Consider the following 23,696-nt stretch of genomic DNA (forward strand, 5'->3'; position numbering starts at 1 on the left):
CGACCCCATTCTTTATGCATCTCTTACGGCCCTGCGGCCATGCATATGGACGGTAGCGGTAGCCAGGGTCGCTCAGTATGCTAGGTCGTGGAGAGAGGGGAGGGTTCCTTACGGAAGTCCGAGCCTCGCAGACCTGCCTGCTGAGGGGCATACATTTCTTCCTCACCACCCACACACAGGTGGTGGTGAGGAGTGCGGGAACATGCGGTATCAATTGCCAAAGCATAGCGTTTTGCCAGGAGCGGACCACCACGGAGGCAATGTTCACGGCCCGTCCAGCCATAGCGCAAGCCTATGGGGTTACGGAGGGCACCGGGACACATTCCAACGGGCTAACTACGCCCCTGCACAACCCACCATGCATTGGCCGGTATCCAGTCGTGACGTACGTGCAGGCTGGCCTATAGCACACGCCTCACGTACGCGAACCGACCCATGGCTGCTGAGTGCCGCGTCACGCGCTCACCAGCACGTACGGACACATCAGCCCAGTCCCATGGTCGCGTTCCGACTGCCTGTTCTGGCAGTCTGCGCACGACATTCGCGCAGCCTGCTTGACGCGCGTAACCAGCGTTCAAGCCAGACTCGATGTTCTATTTCCCCTCCTCGTGGGGACTTATAGACACTGTCATTCTTTTAGGACTCCCCGAGGCCGCTTCTCCGTATCTCAGGTTGCCTGGGTTGTTTGGCATGGCCCTGCCTTGCTCCCCAGGACAACCTGGACATCGTTTCTTGGAGCGCCGGTCTTTTCATCCGGGCCTCTGCCTGTCAACGGGGTCTATCCTTGACGTTAACTATAATCCACTCGTGAGCCTATCTCACGAGTCGGTAACGTAGGGATTAATAATATCCACTGTTCGGTAGCTTTTATGTTCTTTATTCGGTATCTCGCATACGTAACGGGGAACTTCGTTACACATTGCTATACTATGCAAGAACATCATTATTTCATTCCTTAAAGTGAAAAACCTTTCTAAACATTGCCCTGCACTAAGCCAACGAACATCAGAATATAAAGATATATCCTTATAGAGTGAATCATGCTCAGCTAAAAATAATTTAAATTGACGATGAGTTAATGATCTATTTCCTCCTTTAATGAAATTTATAATTTTTGTGATCATTTTCATTGCAGCAGTAATCTTTATTGCTTTGCCACATAATGCTTCTTGATGAATAATGCAATGGATTAAAGGAACTTTTATATTTCTCTGAAATAGCTTCTCAGCAAATCCTATTCTAGTTCCTACCATAGACGGTGCACCATCCGTAACGATGCATGAACACTTGGAAAAATTAATATTAAATTTTTCAAAAGTGTTTTCTACCGCGCTAAAAATATCTGCGCCTGTCGTTGTAACATATAACGGGAAGAAATCTAATAACTCTTCAGTATAAGAAAAGTCATCTTGTACAATGCGCACAAACATACTTAATTGACTGACATGACGGTTGTCAGTCTTTCGTCGAGGCACAATGAAAAATATACACACGACTGTAGCAGGGATTTCAATTTTTCTTCAATAGAACCAGCTATTACTTACACTCTGGAAGCAACCGTTTTATTGCTCAATGGAATTTGAAGAATATCATCAACCGTCAAAGATCCTCCAAATGCATTTACTGCTTTAAGAAGACACGATTTAATAAATTCGCCATCAACAAAAGGCTTACCACGTTGAGCAATAAGCAAAAAAATATCGTAGGAAGCTTTACGAGCAAATGAGGATGTTTGGGCAGCAATATTCAAATTTGGAGGTTCATCAGAATATTGTTTAAGAACTAATTTCAATTCTTCTATTAAATTTCGTCTTTCATCATCTTTATAAATTGAATGATTATATTTCGACATGTGCTTTGAAAAATAATGTTTTTCTATAGTAAATTTAGAAACTATGGATGGCTCATAATGGCACATCAGACATACCGTTTTGTTGGATATATAAACGAAGAATTTGTCTTCCCAGCAACGGTTGAAACGCTGATTATATTTTTGATTTCCACTCAGTTTATCACTCTAACTGTCAATAAATTAGAGAATTCACAATACAAAACCAGCAAAATCAAGGAAGAAATCGATATCACTCGCTTTCAAAAGAAATCAATTTTTGATGAACAAAAGAAAGAAGAGAAGATTTATTTCGACCTCTAAATTACAAAATCGCACAACCGGAGACCTAATCGACTAATCCGTTCTAATGACCGTTTATTGTGACATTTTAAACGGCAATAATCATCTATCGAACAACTGCTGATATTTGGCAATGTCAATAATATTGTTGTTATACTGAAAAAGTTCGTTGGGAGACTGAAAATGATACTAAAATATTTAAATCTTCTAGTCAACCTCCTGAGTATAATAACAACACAGGGTGATCGTTACAAAAGCTGCCAGTTGATTATTCCGAAATCCAATAATTTTTCAAATAATGTTTCATACAAAAGTTTTATGGTTCAAAAGGAGACATAAAATGTTATCATTAGTTTGATTTTCAAATTGTGTTTGAAAAACATATGAAGGTCACCTTGAATTTTTTAAATAACCTACTATTTTTTATTGCATATTCTTTTAGCTTATCTCAAGAGCTTTTCAAAACACTATATGAAAGTAACATTCCTTATAGCAGTTCACTAGATATTTTAAATTAAAATTACATGTAGGTGTGAATTTGCTTAAAGTAGTGTGCGTACAGTTGTACACATTCTCATAAAATCGCGTCTTATTTATCATTAAAAACCAACGAAAGTTTCAAAATTTCTTACAGAAAAAAATATGTATTCTCCTTGTGAATTAGCTTTAATAAGAATAGCTTAACGAATCACCTTCATAATGTCAATTTATTAATTGCAAACGTCAAAACAGTCTATTTCTCAAATTATCAGACGTATTAATTCCCTCGGTGCAAATTTTAATGTATGTTTAGGCATGATTTAGTATTTAATACTATTCCTCACATTGCCGTCTGTAAATATTTACTTCAAGAATCTGCTCCAAATACTTGCAACTTTAAGGCTGGGGCCACACTATGCGTTTTAACTGGACCGGTAAAAACGATTGCGTTTTCACCGGAAAGCATTCATAAGTAACATTGCCCCTGTTAGGCAGCTTGCGGCGAGTGCGGCACGACCGGATCAGTGTGGCCCTTCTCATTCAAAACCATGTGCTTTCGCATTACATCCGTTTTTACCGGTCCGTTTAAAACGCATAGTGTGGCCCCAGCCTAAGAAGCAATTCTATGTCTTTTCAGAAATTTTAGGGGCAAAATTTTTTCTGTTTAAATCTACCTATTTGCGTGAATATGTTCACTTTCGAAACTGAAACAAATTAAAAATGATTTACGATTTTCCATGAATGATTCCACTTTGGCTACTCTTAAGAGAACATATTTGACTAACACAACGAGATAGATACTTCTTTGATAACTCCTCCAATCACAACATATAAACCAAATCAATTTTTAATTTCTCGTGTTGTTAATTACAGTGGATTAAACCTACTGGGGATACTACTTAAAAAAGATGCATCATTAAAAGTACCTCCTGGGTGATGTGGAAATCTATTAAGAATCTGTCATTTGATTATTGAAACTGTCTACATCATTAAAGTAGATAGGTATATAAGTACAGGTATAGCTTTCATGTAAAAAAAATGGTAAATATTATTGTATTTGTACGGATATTTATTTTTAGCAGCAGAACTACAATATGGAAAATAATACTGCAATTTGCGTACTTTTAATAGTTACAAATTCAATGCACAGAGCCATAGCACTATTCTTTTATAGATCGAATAAATTTAATGTTTATTAAAATCAAATAGTTACATTAGTGCAACACTTTCGACTTAAATTATTTTGTAATAGTATATTTAAAATGACGTTAAGCCTAAAAATGGTACATAATTTATACTAATGTAACATTTTTATTCATATGGAATTTTTTCAGCATAAACAATAATACTATTGCTGATAAACATTAATTTGGTGCCACGTGTTTTATCTGAACCATAATAATTACGTGCGCCGCACCTGGTTTAGGCTTGCGCGCGCAGCTAATACCAGCGACTGCGAGCCCACGTGACTCGGTGGAGGGGATAGAGCTTGGAAATCAGCCGAAAATTGCAAGCCGTTCCGAGCCCTGACATATACCATGATTACATCAGGGGGCCTATTATGTATATTTTATGTGGTGAAAATATGAAAAGTAAGAAAGGAGAGATGAGGAACTTATCTGGTGAAAATTCGGATTTACTGGTATGAATTTGGCGACAGTCGATACAAAACCAAAGAAGTATAATCTGAAGAGCGCCACTTTCAAAATGTTAAGCTATATAATCTGATATTAACTTACCGTAAACATTTGTTGCATATTATACAATGGAGCTTATTTTAACTTTAATTGAATTAGAAAAAAATAATTGCCAAAATAAAAAACGGAGTAACAGGCAATTCAATTTCAAACGAACAACTTTAAGAGATGTTTCCAACCCATTCGAAATTCCGGAAAGAGAATTTTTTAATTTATATAGGTTCCCTAAATTTATTAGTTTATAACAAATTTAGAATAATGATTAAATATTTATATTCATAAACTTTATTTGTATTTTTTTAAAGTCTAGTTTCTGATGTATACCAGGCACATAAACAGGATATATTCAAAGTACTTGTAAAAAATAATATTTTTCACAAAGCATCACATTTTAATTCATCTCAAACATAATTAAAAGTCAATTTATACTTATCTAATAAAGATACAATCATAACCATCGTCTCTTGACCTGTCAAATGTATGTTTATGCCATTTTATACTACTTAGCTGCACAAGCCAGCCGCCCATCCGCTCATAGCTCCCAGAACAACTCTGAAGTCGATTCTCAAAGCTGCCAACACAATTTGCCTTTTTCAAATTTGTTTCTGTTTTGTTGGAAATATTGCTCAGACAGAGGTGAGGCGACTCAAACTCATTTTTCATATTTTCACCATATAAAAGATACATAATAGGCCCCCAGCTGTCAGATAGATCAAAGCTGTCCCTACTCCTTATTTCTTTATTACACTTTATTTTTCCGTATACTAACATTTGTCTTCGTTCACGCCGTTAACGGTGACAGGCTGTGAATATAATTTATATAAATTTTGATGTATTACGTTCTGCATTTAAAATGGCGACTGATGTATTTCCGTTGGCAGTATACTTTGTGCAGTCTGCATTCCTTATATCAAAATTCACTTACTATAGAGCGTAGTACTATTCAACAAGGTGGACTTGGTGGATGCTTACCATCAGAGATGAAACGGGAGATTGCTCATGCGAGGTCCCGAGGCAATCCCTACCGGTAGGCGGCGCTGGTGATGGCAAACGCGTCTCAGGTCCATCTAACCCCTAACGCCATTTATCGGAAGAGACCACGAAGCACGAGCGTTAAGCTTAGAATAGGGTAAAACAGATATGCATTGTTGCCAGAAAGCGGACCGTCGGTCTGCAGAATTTTCCCCTCTACTTACAACCACAGATGCAGCTCGTTTGCGTGAGCCATCCTCGCTGCTACCGCTGCTCGAAGGTCACGAACACAAGTAGAAGCGTCCGTACATGTGTCGACCGGCTTCGCTCTCTCTCGGCTATCCTCGGATTAAAGAGAGAGCGGAGATACTTTCTCGGACCTCTCTGTCTTTCTCGCTGTTAGCGTCAAGCAGAAGAGTCGAGGCAAAATCTTTCTGCTTCGCTTTGCCGAAAATTTACCAATATTCGATGTCATTTACATTTGCAGCCCAATGCCTTTATACCTGATTTGTTCAGCATATTTATTTATGAGCATTGACTTATTTAAATCAATAATAAATTAAGGAAATGCGTATTTGATATATAATAATTATTTTAACTACAATTTCATCGTTATATTTCGCTTATTTCCGTAAAATCTGCATTTCTTTAATTTATTATTGATTATTGTAAGTCAATGGCCATTAAGAAAAAAAGAAAAGAACCGAGCAGGAATCGAAACCGGACCCACGAATCGCCACGCGGTTACCTTACCCCCTAGACCACGAGGCTTCTTCAGTGCACCGTAAACAGATAGTCTTCTTAAGGGCTTGAAATCTTCTTTTAAACCATATAAATAAACGAGCAAGCGACAGCTTTATTCACTATTATTCTGTCATAATGGTACACAAATTAAAGAATAATTATATTTTGAATAGTTTTCAAAAGCTTTTCCTATAGCCAAGAACGAAGATAAATAATCAACGCTCGCAGTTTCCGTTCTTGGTTATTGGAAAAGCTTTTGAAAACTATTCATTATATAATTATTCTTTAATTTGTGTACCATTATGATAGAATAATAATGAATAAAGCTGTCGGTTGCTCGTTTATTTATATGGTTCAATAGAAGATTTCAAGCCCTTAAAAGACTATCTTTTTACGGTGCACTGAAGAAGCCTCGTGGTCTAGGCGGTAAGGTAACCGCGTGGCGATTCATGGGTCCGGGTTCGATTCCTGATCTGTACTTTTCTTTTTTTTTAAGATTAAATTTTTTTAATGGCCACTAACTTACAATAATCAATAATAAATTAAAGAAATGCAGATTTTACGGAAATATGCGAAATATAACGATGAAATTATAGTTAAAATAATTATTATATATCAAATACGCATTTGCTTAATTTATTATTGATTTAAATAAGTCAATGCTCATAAATAAATATGCTGAAAAACTCATGTATAAAGGCATTGGGCTGCAAATGTAAATGACATCGAATATTGGTAGATTTTCAGCAAAGCAAAACGGAAAGATTTTGCCTCGACTCTTCTGCTAGACGCTAACAGCGAGAAAGACAGAGAGGTCCGAGAAAATATCTCCGCTCTCTCTTTAATCCGAGGATTGCCGAGAGCGAGCAAAGCCAGTCGACACATGTACGGATGCTTCTACTTGTGTTCGTGACCATCGAGCAGCGTAGCAGCGAGGATGGCTCACGCAAACGAGCCTGTATCTGTGGTTGTAAGTAGAGGGGAAAATTCTGCAGACCGACGGTCCGCTTCCTGGCAACAATGCATATCTGTTTTACCCTATTCTAAGCTTAACGCTCGTGCTTCGTGGTCTTTTCCGATAGATGGCGTTAGGGGTTAGTTGGACCTGAGACGCGTTTGCCAACACCAGCGCCGTCTACCGGTAGGGATTGCCTCGGGACCTCGCATGAGCAATCTCCCGTTTCATCTCTGTTACCATCATGGAGGATGAACGGGAAGGAGAGCAAACGCAACATGATTTTGGGTTAAAATTTGTGTCAGTTTCGTGGATGTAAAGCTTAACTGTAAATGTGGCGCTAACGTGGCAAAGTTCCTATTTTTCCATTGCTGTGTAGTTGCTAATCTAGTACATTCTGTAATTCTAGACTTTGATCAAAAAAGCGAACCAACGACCAACGTGCTTTTAATATAATTTCCGAAAAATGGAAAATAAAATACATAACCTCAAATATAAATTTAGTTATATATAATTAAAATTAGTTGATAAACTAATAATATGAAACATAATGGTTAAGTATTGTGCATTACCGAATTGTCAAAGTGGAAGATATAGTGAATGAAAGGAGCAAGAAGGATTGGGAGTTAAAAAAACCTCTCTTTTTCGTGTACCAAAGGTAAGAGCAAAATTTAGAACTTGTTTTATATGGTATCTTAATCAACGCCTTAATTTTTGTTACTCAACAGTGTGCAGACTTGAGAGAAAAATGGACCAAAATTCTCAAATTCCAACTTCCTGAAAATGTTTTTCTTTGCGAAAAGCACTTTAAGAAAGATGATATTATTAAGGCAGATGTAACAGTATTAAGGGATGGTACAAGGAGTGAAATCCCAAGAATTAGGTTTACTTTACATAGAGATACCATTCCCATCCTTGAAAATATGGAATTGGTAAGACTAAATCATTAACGGTAACTAATGTGAAAATGAGATAATTGGTATAGTTTGATTTTTCGTGAACAGTGTTGTAATTTTATGTTTACAGGATACTAGTGATCTAATGACTTCCCCCCTATCAATGAATAATGAAGAAATAGAAGACACGGTATATGTTCTTTGAAATTATAGCTGTACTGCATATATATATATATATATATGCGAATTAGCTATTTTCGAGACCTTTTTTGTATATCAAAGTATAGGATATATATAAATGTAGATTTGAATACCCTTTTCAATAGTGTCTTCGAAATTTTTATATTTCAATTAATATTCAAGATATTGGAAGAAAACGAAGTATTAAACAAATTGATTACATTGAGGACCTATATTAAACACTGATATATATTATTGTAAATTCTATTATATATGGATTTTAAGTTCATATCTGGACATAGTTTTAATTGTTTTTCAAGATGTCATAATTTATCATCTTTTACGGCCTTCTACTTATGTAATACCTAAGAAAATAAGTCGGTTATGTTAATTGAATTCTTACAGGACGTTCATTAATATGCATATGTATATGATAATTATAATACGTAACTCAGATATTTCCGAGACATGAATTTCCAACGTTATTGCTTTGAAAAGTGCGTAGTGTACAATGTCGGAATTTAAAAATGAAGAAAAGTTATATTTTCAAAAATTTGAATTCGCCCAACAATCTTGCGCCTAGCGAGGAGAAGTAGAAATCAGAGGGATGAAAGGATATTTCGGGAGTTTGTGCCCGTAGCTGTCAAATAGCTCAGTTGACTTTCATTTTACATCGTAAACAAAAGTAATAATTTTGAAAAATAAATTATGAAGAAAAAGAGAATGATTTCCACAAATGAAAAAGAAGAAAAAATATATTAGATGAGTATTAATTTATAACAAAACGAGAAGTTATTAAAATTTTTTAAGGAAATATACTTTGTGGTTATATTATTTCTGTTAGAGGTTAAATCCTATTTCTGATGAGTTTAAATTATAGGGAAAAATACTTATAGAAAAATAATGAAAAAGGACTAATTTTAGTAAGTATTTCTGTGTGGCCCAGTTATTTCAATAATTGTGACCTAAAGTTATATTAGTGAATGTGAAAGCGATTGCTGCATAAACAAAGAAATTTTATTATAAATTAATAATAACATATGATACTGTTTTGATTGCTGTTATTATAAATTAAAGCCAGTTTAATTAAAATATTATTTTTATTTCTTTCTTATCCAAATTCTGCACTACATAATAGTAATTACTTATTACCGTAGAATCTATCTTTAAAGTACTCAAACAAAATTACAACTATTTTAAATCTGCAGGTCACATAACTATTTGTTGTAATGATTTTTATTATTCAATGTAAAACTATTTGAATAGTTTCTGCAAATTTCTTATTGACCCGTCACATTTTGCCACATTTTGTGTGAAAGTTATTTGCCTCGTTTGTTCCTTCTAGTTTTCAACCTATACCAATAATTCTCTAGATATTTTCTTATACACTCAGATATACTTATTATGCTATCTAATTGATTCTATAAATATTAAGATGATTGGTAAACTATTGCTCTTATAAATTTGAAGAATAGCCAATTGACCTATTGTACTTAAATATAATGATTGGCATCTCATCCACATGATATCTTTTCCTTATGTTTTGTCAATATATTGTCCTGGAACATGTTTATGTATATTGCTGAGTTCATATTGTTTTCAGCTTCAATTAATTTTCCAACTACATATTTGGATGTCCATTCCCAATATACAATACTTATTTTGTTAATCCTATTAGTTCATGAAACTTATCTGCCCTAAAACCTAAATTTATCCAGTCGCCTTATATATATTCTATTAACCCTGACAAAATTATAATAGGAGTAACGAAATAAGTATTCTATATTCAAAATGGATATCTAAACACGTAGTTGGAATACTATTTATTGAAACTGAAACAAAGATGAACTCAGTAGTATATACACATACCTTTTAAAAAACATTATCTTTCCAAGTATTTTAAGAACATGTCTCACAGAAGAAATGCCAAGTTTAAATAGCATTATTCAAATGATCATTTTTCAAATTTAACAAGACAATGGTTAACCGATCATTCCAATATTTATAAAATTAATTACAGATAAGCAGAATTATCATATGTGCATGTATTTCAAAATGAATGTATAATTATTGTTATATGTTATAGACTAGAAGAAAATAGTGTAAATGAGGCATATAAATATCACACAATATGTGCAAAGATATGACGGATCAATAAAAAATTTGCAGAAACTATACAACTTGTCTCGCATTAAGTAATAAAAATCATTGAAACAAATAATTATGTGGCCTGCAGATTTAAAATAGTTGTAATTTTGTTAGAGTAGTTTAACAATAGATTCTACAAGATTATGTAATTACTACATGTAGTACAAGATTTGGATAATGAACAAATAAAAATAATATTTTAATTGAATAGAGTTATAATTTATAATAACAGGAATAAAAACATTATCATATATCATTATTACTTTATAATAAAATTTCTTTGTTCATACTTCAATCGCTTTCATATTCACTGTTATAACTTTACGTCACAATTATTGAAATGACTGGGCCACACAGAAATTATTCATAAGGTAGTCCTTTTTCGTTCACTTCTCTATGAGTATTTCTTTCCAATAGATTAAAGTCATCAGAAATAGCATTTAACCTTGTGACCATGTACTATTTTAAGATAGTACATGTTCACTAAAAAGATATATATATATCTATCTATAGAACATTGAGACATATTATGGTCATATTATCAAGGCCATAATATCATGTCATATACGGTTGGCCTACCTATCATCGGAAATACCGTATAACGTTCGGTGATTGATAGGTCATAAAGTAGAGTAACGATCGTGGCCCATAAGTCGTATGTTAAATGGGTCTAACGAACTACGGCCTTCCGCGGCTCCCGAATATTCAAGTTGAATTTTCGGAAGAAGTCGGACCTGGGATCTGATTGGTGGTACCAATAGTTTAATCGGCTCCGCCAATTAGATTTAGCGTTACGAAAAGTTGGGGATAAGGGACCAACAGCTCGTTGCTGGTGTCTCCCGATTTTTGCGACACTCGTTATTTAGTCCTGGAGAGGATCAGACGTTATTTTGCGACACTCGTTATCTAGTCCTGAAGAAGATCAGTCGCGATCTTAGCAACTCGGAAATTGAAGACTCGCATCGTAGCAAGTGAAAAGTGTGGAAGCTACTCGACTCCGCTCTGCTCAGCTCTGCCCTGCTCTGCTCTGCTCTGCTCCGATCTGCTCTGTTCTGCTCATCTCGGCTCTGCTCTGCTCGGCTCTACGTTGCTCGACGCTGCTCTGCGCTGCTCTACGCTGTCCTGCTCTGCTCTGCCCTGCTCTGCTCTGCTCTGCTCCGATCTGCTCTGCTCCGATCTGCTCTGCTCTGCTCCGATCTGCTCTGCTCAGCTCTGCTCGACGCCGCTCCGCTCTGCTCTGCTCTGCTTTATCCTGCTCAGCCGTCGTTCTCCAGCTCCAACGGAAAAGGTTAGCGTGAGTCCCAGCTCCTAGAAATCCTTATATCACGAGTAAACTTCGGAAAACGCGCTTAATAGCCGTGAAATCGTCAAAAACCACGAATTACGAGTTAAACATACTCCCAAAGTGCGTGGATTGGGAATTAGGGACATAAATGAGAAATTGGAACAATAGTCTGATATCGAGAAACTTTGAGATTCGCTAGTAATTCAAGGACACAGTCGTCTTTGGGTTTTCGGATATGAAATGTACATAGTTTTTATCTATAACTTACATTAAGTCCTTTTATCGTTTACCGTGTATATAATGTCGTATTAAAGTATTGTATTTTCCGAGAAATTGGTTATGCGCTTACAGTATAGTTGATGGGTCGAATTCGGGTATAAAGAGTGACCGGGATATTCGTTCAGTTTCGAATTTCAGTTACGTTTCGTACAGTTCGTCGCGTTTAACCAGGGGTGCATCCCGAGGTCGATTTCTCCCCGAAAGGAGCTACCTCGTTCGATCACCTCGTGGTCATACAGTTCGTTTTCTCGTCAGAAGGAACCCCGGAGGTGAATTCTCCCAGAAAGAGCTACTCCGTTCGGTTCTCTTCGCGAGAGTATAGTTTCGTTTAGTTAAAAGGTCGCAGGAGAAACACCTGCCTTGAGTAGGCCTTTATTTGATTAGTTAGTTGTTTAGTAAAGAAATTCGTTGGATTGATCCCGAGCACTCCGGAAAACCGTTTTCTACGCCATTTCGAGTTATAGTTTTGTAGAATACGAATAACGATCTATGCGCTATGAAGTCTGACAAATACAGCAATGTCTTTTTGGAAATATAGACACTTTATTATCGAATATAGTATGTAGTGATTTGACCCGAACTGCCAAATCCTTTTGCATTTTACGTTTCAGGAACTCACCCACTCTCCGCTTCCGCAATCCTACTCTTATATTCACTGAGCTAGTTGGCATTTTAGTTTGACGAATACAGTATTTTGCAGTCACTACAGTACAGTGGTTCTTTCGGGAACCTGGCGCCCAACTTACGTTACAGATTTGGATTTAGTTACAGCTTACGAATATCTTAGGGTATGCCAAAATTTTTGTAGTGTAGCAACCTATAACATAAATAAAATAACCACAAAGTATATTTCCTTAAAAATTTTTAATAACTTCTCGTTTGCTTATTATTTAATACTCATCTCATATATTTTTTCTTCTTTTTCATTTGTGGAAATCATTGTCTTTTTCTTCACAATTTATTTTTCAAAATTATTACTTTTGTTTACGATGTAAAATGAAAGTCAAACTGAGCTATTTCACAGCTAAGGACAAACTTTCTAGATATCCCTTCACCTTTCTGATTCTACTTTTCATCGCCAATAACCAAGATTATTGGACGAAAGTTACTCTAGTAAAGAGTAGTTAATTTTGCCAGCGCCTCCTAGTGGATTTGATTTAATGTAACTAACCATGCCCTATTATGTTAAATGTACGGAACAACTTAAAGCGCATTCCACTTAGGGCCCAAAACGCTCATAATTTAACAGTGTGTTTGATACGTATCATATATTATGAGCGTTGCAGATCTTTAGTGGATCGTACCCTTAGAATAGGTTTGTTATGTTTTGCTGCATTGATGCACTAATGCAATAACTTAGAGTGAGAAAATACATATGTTGTTTTAATTCAACTAATTAAACCAGTTCGATAATAGACGCTTTCCTTTCAACCAAAAACTGAGTTAAATCTCAGTCGAGTCAAGTCGAGTGACTCAATTAGTATAGTTAAAGTGACTTAAACTGTACATAATTGAGTTACTTAACTGAAATTTAAGTGAGATTTCAGGTGAAAGGAACACTATTAATGTCACGAAAAAGAATAAACCCTTTGTATCATGGCAGGGGGCTGTTTGTAGTTTGTATGAGTCGATGACTTTGCACGAAAGTCGGGATTAAGGGTGAACCCTACCAAGTCGGGTTAACTTAACCCAGAGTTAAAGTGGTATAGTTCCCGTTACATTAACTATACCACTTTAACTCTGGGTTAAGTTAACCTGACTTGGTAGGGTTCACCCTAAGTAGGTGAACCAATCTCAATTTTTTGTTCATCAAATTCCGAATACATTTTTTTTAATAATTTAATGCATGATATTTTATATGATTGAACTAATATGAATTTAATTAAAAATAAAAGAAGTAAATATGTATAAAACATTATGAAAGGTATTATGACTATTAAAAATTTAAGTTGGTACATCAACTTAAACCTGACTTTCTATGTGCCAACGGTACAGTCGGAAATTCAATGCTAGCAACTTAAAAAATTGGAGTTAAAGCAGTTTTCGCACCAGATAAAGAACACTTATACTTGAAAATGTGTCATCTTGAAATAATTACTCCAACCTTTATTCAGATTATTTAACTTTTCAACTGCCCGGCATGAAAACTGATTTTTTAACTTCAATTTTTTAAGTTGTTAGCATTGAATTTCCGACTGTACCGTTAACCCTATACGAAGATACCGACCTTAAAGGAGAGTCATTAATGTCGACTAGTATAGTATCCTACTGTGGCCGTGTTCCAGAATTCACTGCCAGTACTGCGGATATCGTTATATCTTTGTCAAGAATGAAGCATTGAAAGAAGACAGAAGGATATTCCGCAGTACTGCCAGTGAATTTTGAAACACGATCTGTATGTACAGTTTTGGTACCATAAATTTAATTCAAATAAGTGAATTTTGTATCGCGGCAATAGGATCATACACGGTAAATTTTTAAAGCTAAAGGAAGAAAAAGCAAGTGATGTTTTCGAATATGTATAGTAGAACAAGTGCATAAATTCTAAAATTTTCATCATTAAGAAAATTATAGTGCCGGAAACTTAAAAAATTTTGAAATCCAATTAAGCGTAATTAACAAGGAAAATTATTATCTATAGATCTTTTACTGTGAGACTGTAAGATGTGTGGAAAAAAAGCTGCACTTTTTTTAACTGAAGAAAATGATTACGATATTTGTGATCTGATATATCTGAAACGCTTGCGAAAAAAAAGTAAAGATAATATGTATTTAAATTGTATCACAAATGAGATAGTTAAAATAATTATGATCCATAGTAAGTTTTATCCAAATTGGGGATTTATGATTTAGTAAAAAATCAATTTTAGGTTCTGTTAAACATAATTTACAACTTATAAAGTTTTGAGTTTTACTTTTTTATTTGACATGGAAGTCATTATTAATTTTACAGTTATACATTATATAAAACTAATACTAAGTTTTATGCAGGCGATGAAGCAGTTTTAGCTAATATATTGAGTAATTTAAAACCTCCATTGCGAAGAGTTAAAAAAAAATGCATTAATGGAAACATTCATAAGTCATTAAGAAAAGATGTTAAGAATAACTGTAAGACAAATAAGTTCAATTTTAAACAACTAAATATTATCCACAGCAAACATTAAATATAATTCTACCATAATCAAATTTACAGATAATCTAACTAGATACAAAATTATTGCAAACTCTTCATTAAAATGTGTTTTGAAATTAGAAACACCTTCAGAATTATCTGATGGCTCTCTCTCAGAAAATAATGAGGCAAATTTTAGATTTTCTTCAATTGAAAGTAAGTAGTTTAACTAAAAGAAGTATAGACTTCTTAGTACACCGGTCTCTATGATGTACTTAGGTAGAGAGAGTTTAATAAGTGGACAAAGTTCTACGAAGCTTAGTTCATTAAATGAGGATATTACCTGTCCGGATACCAAAGTAACAGATGTTATCAGTTCAGGATTTGCGAAAGAAGAATCAATTACAACTAATGACACCTCTATTCTTACGTATACTCATACTAAATTTGATGGAGGTAAGATGTAATAAAATTGCTCATATAATTTCTCTAAAAGTTATTTTACAGATGCAAAAGATTTAAAAAATTTTGTAATATATAGAAAATAACCAGGCTTGTAGCATGGAAGCTAAATCAAATGAAGAGAGCATAACCCTATCAAATAATAGGCTTACCATAGTTAGTGATATAATCCTCCCATTTGATGAGCATATTGATCTTAATTTATCTACTTCAACTAAATATAATAATTTATCATCATTAGACGACCAAAACGAGTAATAGTTTTATTCTTACATTCCTTTACTTATTGAAATAGTATAAAAAATAAATACATATTTTTTTAATAGAAATAAACTATTAACTACAAGTCAAATTAATATCGTAAATGAATCATTAAGTAGGAGTTTTGGTGCAACTTGGATCAGTAATCAATTAATGGTTTATGAAAACAATAGTATTATAGATTTATTACCACAAAAGAATGATCTAATGAACTTAAATAGGTTTGTAATAATGCACTACTTACAAGCAACATCAATCTCATCGTATCGTTATTGGTAATAGTATCGTTTGTAGAATTAATGTTACTGATGATCAGCCTGAAGATTTCATAATCGTACCCAATTTTACTCCTGACAGTAAAGTACAAAACGGTAATATAATATATGTTATTAACCCTCAACGGGTACACTTTGAAAATGTAACGTTACGGGTACACAGGGTAAATTTTACCTTACCGAAATTCAAACGTTTATATCTCGGCTCCAAATTAATGTATGTTGGAATTTTTTTTTTAAACTACTTACCATAGTTTAAAGAAGATAATGAGAACATAAAACGTTATAAATTTATGAAATTTTTTTAGATTTACTGAAAAATAAAACGATGTTTTTAAAAAACCTATTTCTGTTCTAAGTAATATTTTATTAGTAAAGATAAACAATAAACTAACAAATATATATACTATTTTGAAGATAAAGAGCTATACTTTAAAGTAATTAACATCTTTTTACGATTATAAAAATTTTTTTATTTTTTATGACAATTTAAAAAGTGATAGAATTTGAATCATTTGTACGGTACTTTATTTCTTCTATATAAGATTATTATCTTCTATATATTAGCAAGTAATAGTTATAAGTGCTTTTTAAAGTTAATAAACAATTAAAAAATAAAAGTTATTATTAATTAACAAAATAAACAATTTTTCTGTTCTTATACATTAAAAAACCTTAAATAATTTTTTTTTTTCGCATATAGTGCAAATCTTAGCCACATGTTCCTTGCACATGGTTTTACGACAACGTATACAAAAGGCACGCGATTTTCTATCACTTGAATAGGGACAAAGCTGACAACGCTTTGGTTTTTCATGTAAATTTGTTGGAAGCTCGTCTTCGATTAATTGATTCTCAAAGCGTTCTTCATTTGGAATAAATTGTTCAATTAAATTGCGTACGGAAATGCGTAATGTCGGAAGTGTTAACCGCAAAGTCAAGAGAGGTTTAACAAGTGACATAGCAAGTTCTAGAACAAATTTTTTTCGCGAAAGCATAGAATTGTTCTCGCAGAAATTGTGCAAAATATGTGCGTTTACATTGCATTGGTCTAGCATACCGTACATAAATCGTAGAGGCCATCGCTGAGTTCGCCGTGCAACAGAATAATCGTGACATTTTTTGTCAAAACTATCCACCCCTCCCTTAGTTTTGTTGTAAAAAACAACGATGTTGGGCTTATTTGTTTCTGCGTCAATTCCACGATCTTTATGAAGTGATGATAATAATAAAACCACCTTTTTGTTTTTCTTTTTTGGATAATATGAAAGAAGAGTCATATTTTTTCGAAAAGCAAATTGAGCATCTGAATTATCTGCAGGAGCGCGCTTGAATGACTCAGGAATCTCCTGTTTATTTTTGCGGATAGTTCCGACGTATGTTAGATTTGAATCAGACAATTTTTCAACAATTGGCAAACTGGTAAACCAATTATCAGCAGTAATATTCCGATTTGAACCAGAGATACTCTCACATAACTTTCGCACGAAGTAAGCTGGAACACTTTCAGTTGGCTCTTTGTTAACAATGGTACCAGTATACGGTAAAGCATCAAACATATAATGTGTTTCAGCATCGTGTATAGAAACGATTTTCAAACCATACCTGTCAGGTTTTGAAGGTATATAAATTTTGAATGAGCATCGACCACGAAATGATAATAGTTGCTCATCTATTGTAACATTTTTCCCAGGTTCGTAATAATTTTTGCAATTAGAAATGAACATATCCCAACATTCTCGAATATGAGCAAATTTATCATTTTGCAGACGTTCTTTTCGGGTTTCTTTATCGTCAAACCTAATACACCTCAAAATAATTTTGAATCTACGGTACGTCATTGTAGCACGAAATAATGATAACGAATGAACCGACCAAAGATCTTCGATATCCGTACGATTTACTTTAAATAGGCCTGAATAGTACAGCAACCCAAAGAATGCTTTTATTTCAATTTTGTCAATAGTTTTGATAACTATATGATCTGATACATTATTTGCCGCAGTATATCGTAAAAGCTCAATATTAGTAAATTTCACAATTTTGTCAATTATATTTTCGGACATCAAAAGACTCCACGCTTCCAAGGGTGACTTTATTTGAAGAGCAGCCTCTTTTGGAGATGGTATAATCGACTCTCTATCAATTGAATTTCTTAAGTTTTTAGACATAGTTGTTGACGAGACAGGTGTAACTGACCATGTGCAGTTTTTTGCGCGGAGAAGTGACGGCCGACCGCGCTTGGGTTTTGAAGTAGTAGGCCATTCACTCTCCGAAATGCTCTGTTCTGAACAACTATCACTTTGTTCAATTGTAATATCCTCATCACATTCTACGTCGCTAGCATTAGAAATTTCTTCATCTGATGTACAAGCATTTTGCATTTCTGCAGCTTCTAACTGGGCTGCTAGTCTAACAGAACGTCTCATTGTTTCTTTTAAACTATATACGAATCAATATAAATAAAAGTAAATATATATCTTAAGATTAGTAATGAGTATAGTATATTAGTGCTTACCTTTTTGCTGTCCGGAAGTCTACCAATATTGGGACACAACGGGTACACAGGGTTAATTTTACCCGCACAATTTTTTTATTACCTTGCAAATGAAATACTGTTATCAAAATGTAGCCGGTCTTAGATGTTTATAGGAGAGCTCCTAATAACTGATTTTTTCAATAGATTTGCAATACCCTCTTTTTCCTCTATATTAAAATATAGCTTTGAGGGAAATTGCGATTGGGTAAATTTTACCCTGTGTACCCGTTGAGGGTTAATATTAATGTAGTAGAAATTTGTATGTATTACGTATTAAACTATACAAGATAATTTTTATTAAAGATCTAGATATCAATGGTAATAACACTGAAATAATGAAACATAAGTACAATCTAGTTGATTCTAGTTCTAGTTTAGAAAAACATACAGATCCTTCTATGAATAAACTCAGAAAGGCAAACTGTTCTGTAAATTCTATAAGCAATATAGGAGCTAATAACGAAACAGACAATAATATATTTGTTAAATCATTACTAAACGATAAAGATTTATATGTTGAGTCTGCTCCACCTAAAGACATGAAACGTGTTATTAGAAAACACTTTTGTCTTTTTTGCAAAACATGGCAAACTAAAATTTGTAGACACCTAGAAAAGAAACATGGTAATGAAGAAAGAGTACAACAATTTATGAATTTGCCAAAAAAATGTTCAGAAAGAAAAGCTATTATTGATAAATTAAGGAAAGAAGGGGATTTCTTTTATAATTTAAGAAAAGATGTAAATACAGATGGTCTTATTGTGTATAGACGTCCACAGGAAAGATGTAAAATGCAAGAAATAAATTACAAGCCTTGTCCAAACTGTAAAGGATTCTTTAATAAACTGAACTTTAGGCACCATATAAAAAACTGCATAAAAGAAAAATCTACACAAAGTAAAACCATACATATTCATACCCAGTAATTAACAGGTTGTTGTGTAAAGCAAAACTGCTATTCTTCTAATGAGGCAAATAAAGGTAAGTTAGTATTTACAAATTACTGGCAAGTACTCCAATTTTAACTAACACACACAAATTATTTTAATTCTAGATAATCATAATATTATTAATAAAAATGGTGAGATAAGTACCATGAGTTTATATTTTCCAGATGTAAAAAGCATTCCAGTTGGTACACATACAATTGAAATTGAAAAATATCACATTTAGGAAGATGCATAAATGTATATACTTTACAGCATCCTCTCATTGAAAATTGAAAAGAAAATTGTACTAAGTGGTTTCGAGGACTATAGGAAAAATTACCATCTTCGAGTTAGATTCAAAAACTATAATTAAAATCATTCATAAGGTTACAACGTAAAAAAGTTTTAACGATAAATAGTTGGTTACTTAATAGGAAAAACCAAGATGTGATAAAATTAAAATTTTAAGCTCCTATGTTGAATATTTACCATGTGTTAAAGATATTTATTATTAAATTTATACCAGTTATGTTAGTTTAAATTTTTTAGACATCACAATATTTTTTAATTTAATTTTATTAGCAGTTTATTTTTATGTAACCAATGTGATTTTAACATTTATTTTAGAAACCTTCATATATTTTATTTCGTTTTTATAATAAAGATAATCATATAAATTTAATCTTTTTTATGTGTTGATTTTCAATATAAACATAGATTAAAATCGTAATAAAACATTACACATGTCATTTTAATGCTATGCGATTTCATTGGGTTTCACAATAACTGTGAGACAAATATTCTCGAAGTGGTCTTCACAATAACTATGCGATAAATATTCTCGAAGTGGTCTTCACAATAACTATGCGATGAATATTCTCGAAGTGGTCTTCACAATAACTATGCGATGAATATTCTCGAAGTGGTCTTCACAATAACTATGCGATAAATATTCTCGAAGTGGGGTCTTCACAATATACAATTCTTTATTATTAAAATGAGGAGTTTCTTTCCGCCAATTTTTGCTTCTCTATGACTGTAGTTTGCATAAATGATTATTGATTGGCTCCTCAAAATATGTTGAGATGCCCTTCTAGATAAATAATGTATTATACATCCGTTTTAAGTTTTTATGCTTACTCGTTATTTTATTCATTCTTTCCGGTTTCTTTCTCGAAGGTTTCTCGTTTTCATACTGACGCTATCTGATTGCGAGATAAGTTTTATTTTAAACCATATAATTATTAATGATTAAATAATCGTGAAAAACAGTAAATTTAAGAAGAAATTAAAAGGTAAGTGAATTGATTTACATAAAATTTGAAAGAAATCTGATGATAAAATAAGTAACAGTGGATACTCTATCTTCTGCTATTATTAACATAATAAGTACAAAATTGAAATTTTCATTTCCTAATTAATAAAAAAACAAAAGAATCGGATCCCACAGAATTTCTGTTTTCAAGAAAAAGAACAGATTTTTAGTTCTAATAATAGCTGAGCCAAAATTAATTGAATTATATATATAGCATTTGCAAGGATATAATTTTTTTTATAGTCTAACTAGTTACAAAATTATTGCAAACTCTTTATTAAAATATGTTTTGAAATTAGAAAAGCCTTCAGAATTATTTGATGGTACTCTCTCAAAAAATAATAAACCAAATTTCAGATTTCCTTCAACTGAAAATTTATAGTTAAACTAAAAGAAATATAGACTTCTTAGGCCGTGTTCCAGAATTCACTACCAGTACTGCGGATATCGTTATATCTTTGTCAAGAATGAAGCATTGAAAGAAGACAGAAGGATATTCCGTAGTACTGCCAGTGAATTTTGAAACACGATCTTAGTACACCGGTCTCTATGATGTACTTAGGTAGAGAGAGTTTAATAAGTGGACAAAGTTCTACGAAGCTGAGTTCATTAAATGAGGATATTGCTTGCCAGGATACCAAAGCAACAGATGTTATCAGTTCAGGATTTGTGAAAAAAGAATCAATTACTACTAATGACACCTTTATTCTTACGTATATGCATACTAAGTTTGATGGAGGTAAGATGTAATAAACCTGCAAATATCATTCCTCTAAAAGTTATTTAACAAATGCAAAAGATTTAAATAAATTTGTAATATATAGAAAATAACCAGGCTTGTGGTATGGAAGATAAATTAAATGAAGAGAGCATAACCCTATCAAATAATAGGCTTACCATAGTTAGTGATATAATGAGCTCCCATATGATAAGCCTACTGATCTTAAATATCTCTACTTCAACTAAGTATAATGATTTATCATCATTAGACGACTAAAACGAGTAAAAGTTCGATTCTTACATTCCTTTACTTATTGAAATAGTATAAAAAATAAATACATATTTTTTTAATTGAAATAAACTATTAACTACTAGTCAAATTAATATGATAAATGAATCATTAAATAGGAGTATTGGTGCAACTTGGATCAGTAATCAATTAATGGTTTATGAAAACAAAAGTATTATAGATATATTAACACAAAAGAATGATCTAACTAATTTGCGAATAAGTATGTAATAATTGTGTGACTACTTACAACCAATATCAATCTCATCATTTCGTTATTGGTAAGAATATCGTTTGTAGAATTAATGTTACTGATGATCAGCCTGAAGATTTCATAATCATATCCAATTTTGCTCCTGACAGTAAAATAAAAAACGGTAATATAACATATTTTGTTAATATTAATGTAGTAGAAATTTATAAGTTTATATATTTTAAACTATACAGAATAATTTTTATTAAAAATATAGATACCAATGGCAATAACACTGAAATAATGTAACATAAATACAATTCAGTTGATTCTTGCTGTGGCTTAAAAAAACATACAGATCCTTCTATGATTGGAGGTTGATAAAATAAACTGAATTTAAAGTATTCTGTTAAAAAAGTTAAAATTAACTGAAGTGTAAAAAAATAAGTGTATAATCATAATATAAATATGTTTAACCTATGCTTAAATGAAGAGAATTATGAAATTTCAATTGTGCGGAGTGCAAGTTGCAGGAATAAATTGGGAAAGAAAATTATTTGTACTCACCGTAAGCATGGCATTCTTACAATTTATTTTAATTGAGTAAGCGAAAGAAAATTATAAAATATATAATGGTTTTCATAGAAGATAATAGTTTTATTTAAAAACATATTAAAGTCGAAGACGCATACCAATATATGGACTTTGAAGGAACAATGGGGAACCTGAAAATCTGTAATATGGCTTTAAAGTACATATACACAGCATATATATGAGTTAATTATTAAAAAATTTCAAATTGCTCCACAGAATGTATTGTTGAAAATTGTCATGTTATATTGCAACATGGTAATTGCAGTTTAATGTCCAACATTTATTTATCCGTCCTAAAATTTCATCTGTTATTTGTCACGATAAAATGGAAAAAAAAGAACCTGTTATTTCGTCGACTCGGTTGAACATTCATTTTTACTAAAATATATTTTATAATTTTATTATCAAATCAATTTATCCAAGTGATAAATAATTTGTATATACACATATTTGCTCTGGTATATTATTCAATTCTATTTTTTCAGATGATTACAAAATCTTGTCCAATATTCGAAGAAACTTGAAATATAAGTTACCTAAAATTATGTTGAGCCCTCTGAAAATAGAAAAAACTAAACGTATGAAATCAGGTACTGAAAATTATAATTTTATTTCAACTTTAATGTATCATTTTTAAGAGCAGTAACTGAATGGATTCAAATTGAGAAGCATTGCTGTTTTTAACGTTGGCTCTATATTTATTTAGAAAATGATATGTTTTATTTTTAAGGGAGCTTTCATGAGAGTATTAAATATGAAAAAGATGATAGGTCCTATAATCAACCTACTATTCAGTTTTTTCAAGAAGGTAAACCTCAAACTTTTAAATTAGCACTTGTATGAATTTTAGGTTAAAATTTTTCTACATCTTGAATCTATTTTCAGATGAAGAGATATTTAATATCAAAAATGAGGCTGAAGCTTTCCGTATTTCAAATCCAGAAAATATTATAGAGATGGCGTGCAACCAGCCGATTACTTTCATTGGCTTTTCAGGAGGTAAAATCTTACTCGAATTTTTCAATTAGCATATATTGAATCTCTTCTGAGTTCAATATGTACCTATCAGTAAACATTTTTCTTTCTTTAGAAAGTATCTATGAAAGTATGTATTATGAAAAAGATGAAGTGTCCTGTAATCAGCCCACTAACAATAATTCTCAAAAAGGTAATATCTAACCTTTTAAATTACCAATAGTATTTTCAATTGCTATAATGTAAATATTTATTCCAGGTG

General features: G+C 32.7%; 2 protein-coding genes across 2 annotated transcripts; both read right to left on the reverse strand.

Moving 5' to 3' along the window:
• Positions 1-912: 912 nt before the first annotated feature.
• On the reverse strand, positions 913-1,852 carry LOC136774712 (general transcription factor II-I repeat domain-containing protein 2B-like). Its single transcript, XM_066729146.1, has 3 exons — positions 1,545-1,852; positions 970-1,440; positions 913-922 (listed from the first exon to the last, which is right to left on the reverse strand). The coding sequence occupies exons 1-3, from the start codon at positions 1,850-1,852 to the stop codon at positions 913-915; spliced, it is 789 nt and encodes a 262-aa protein (XP_066585243.1).
• Positions 1,853-16,545: 14,693 nt separating this feature from the next.
• On the reverse strand, positions 16,546-18,309 carry LOC136774719 (piggyBac transposable element-derived protein 4-like). Its single transcript, XM_066729158.1, has one exon. It carries the CDS (start codon positions 18,307-18,309, stop codon positions 16,546-16,548), a length of 1,764 nt encoding a protein of 587 aa, XP_066585255.1.
• Positions 18,310-23,696: the final 5,387 nt, after the last annotated feature.

Source organism: Prorops nasuta, unplaced genomic scaffold, assembly GCF_024137725.1.
Source record: "Prorops nasuta isolate Cenicafe-Biocafe unplaced genomic scaffold, Cenicafe_Pnas_1.2 PNAS00001, whole genome shotgun sequence".
Classification (NCBI taxonomy): domain Eukaryota; kingdom Metazoa; phylum Arthropoda; class Insecta; order Hymenoptera; family Bethylidae; genus Prorops; species Prorops nasuta.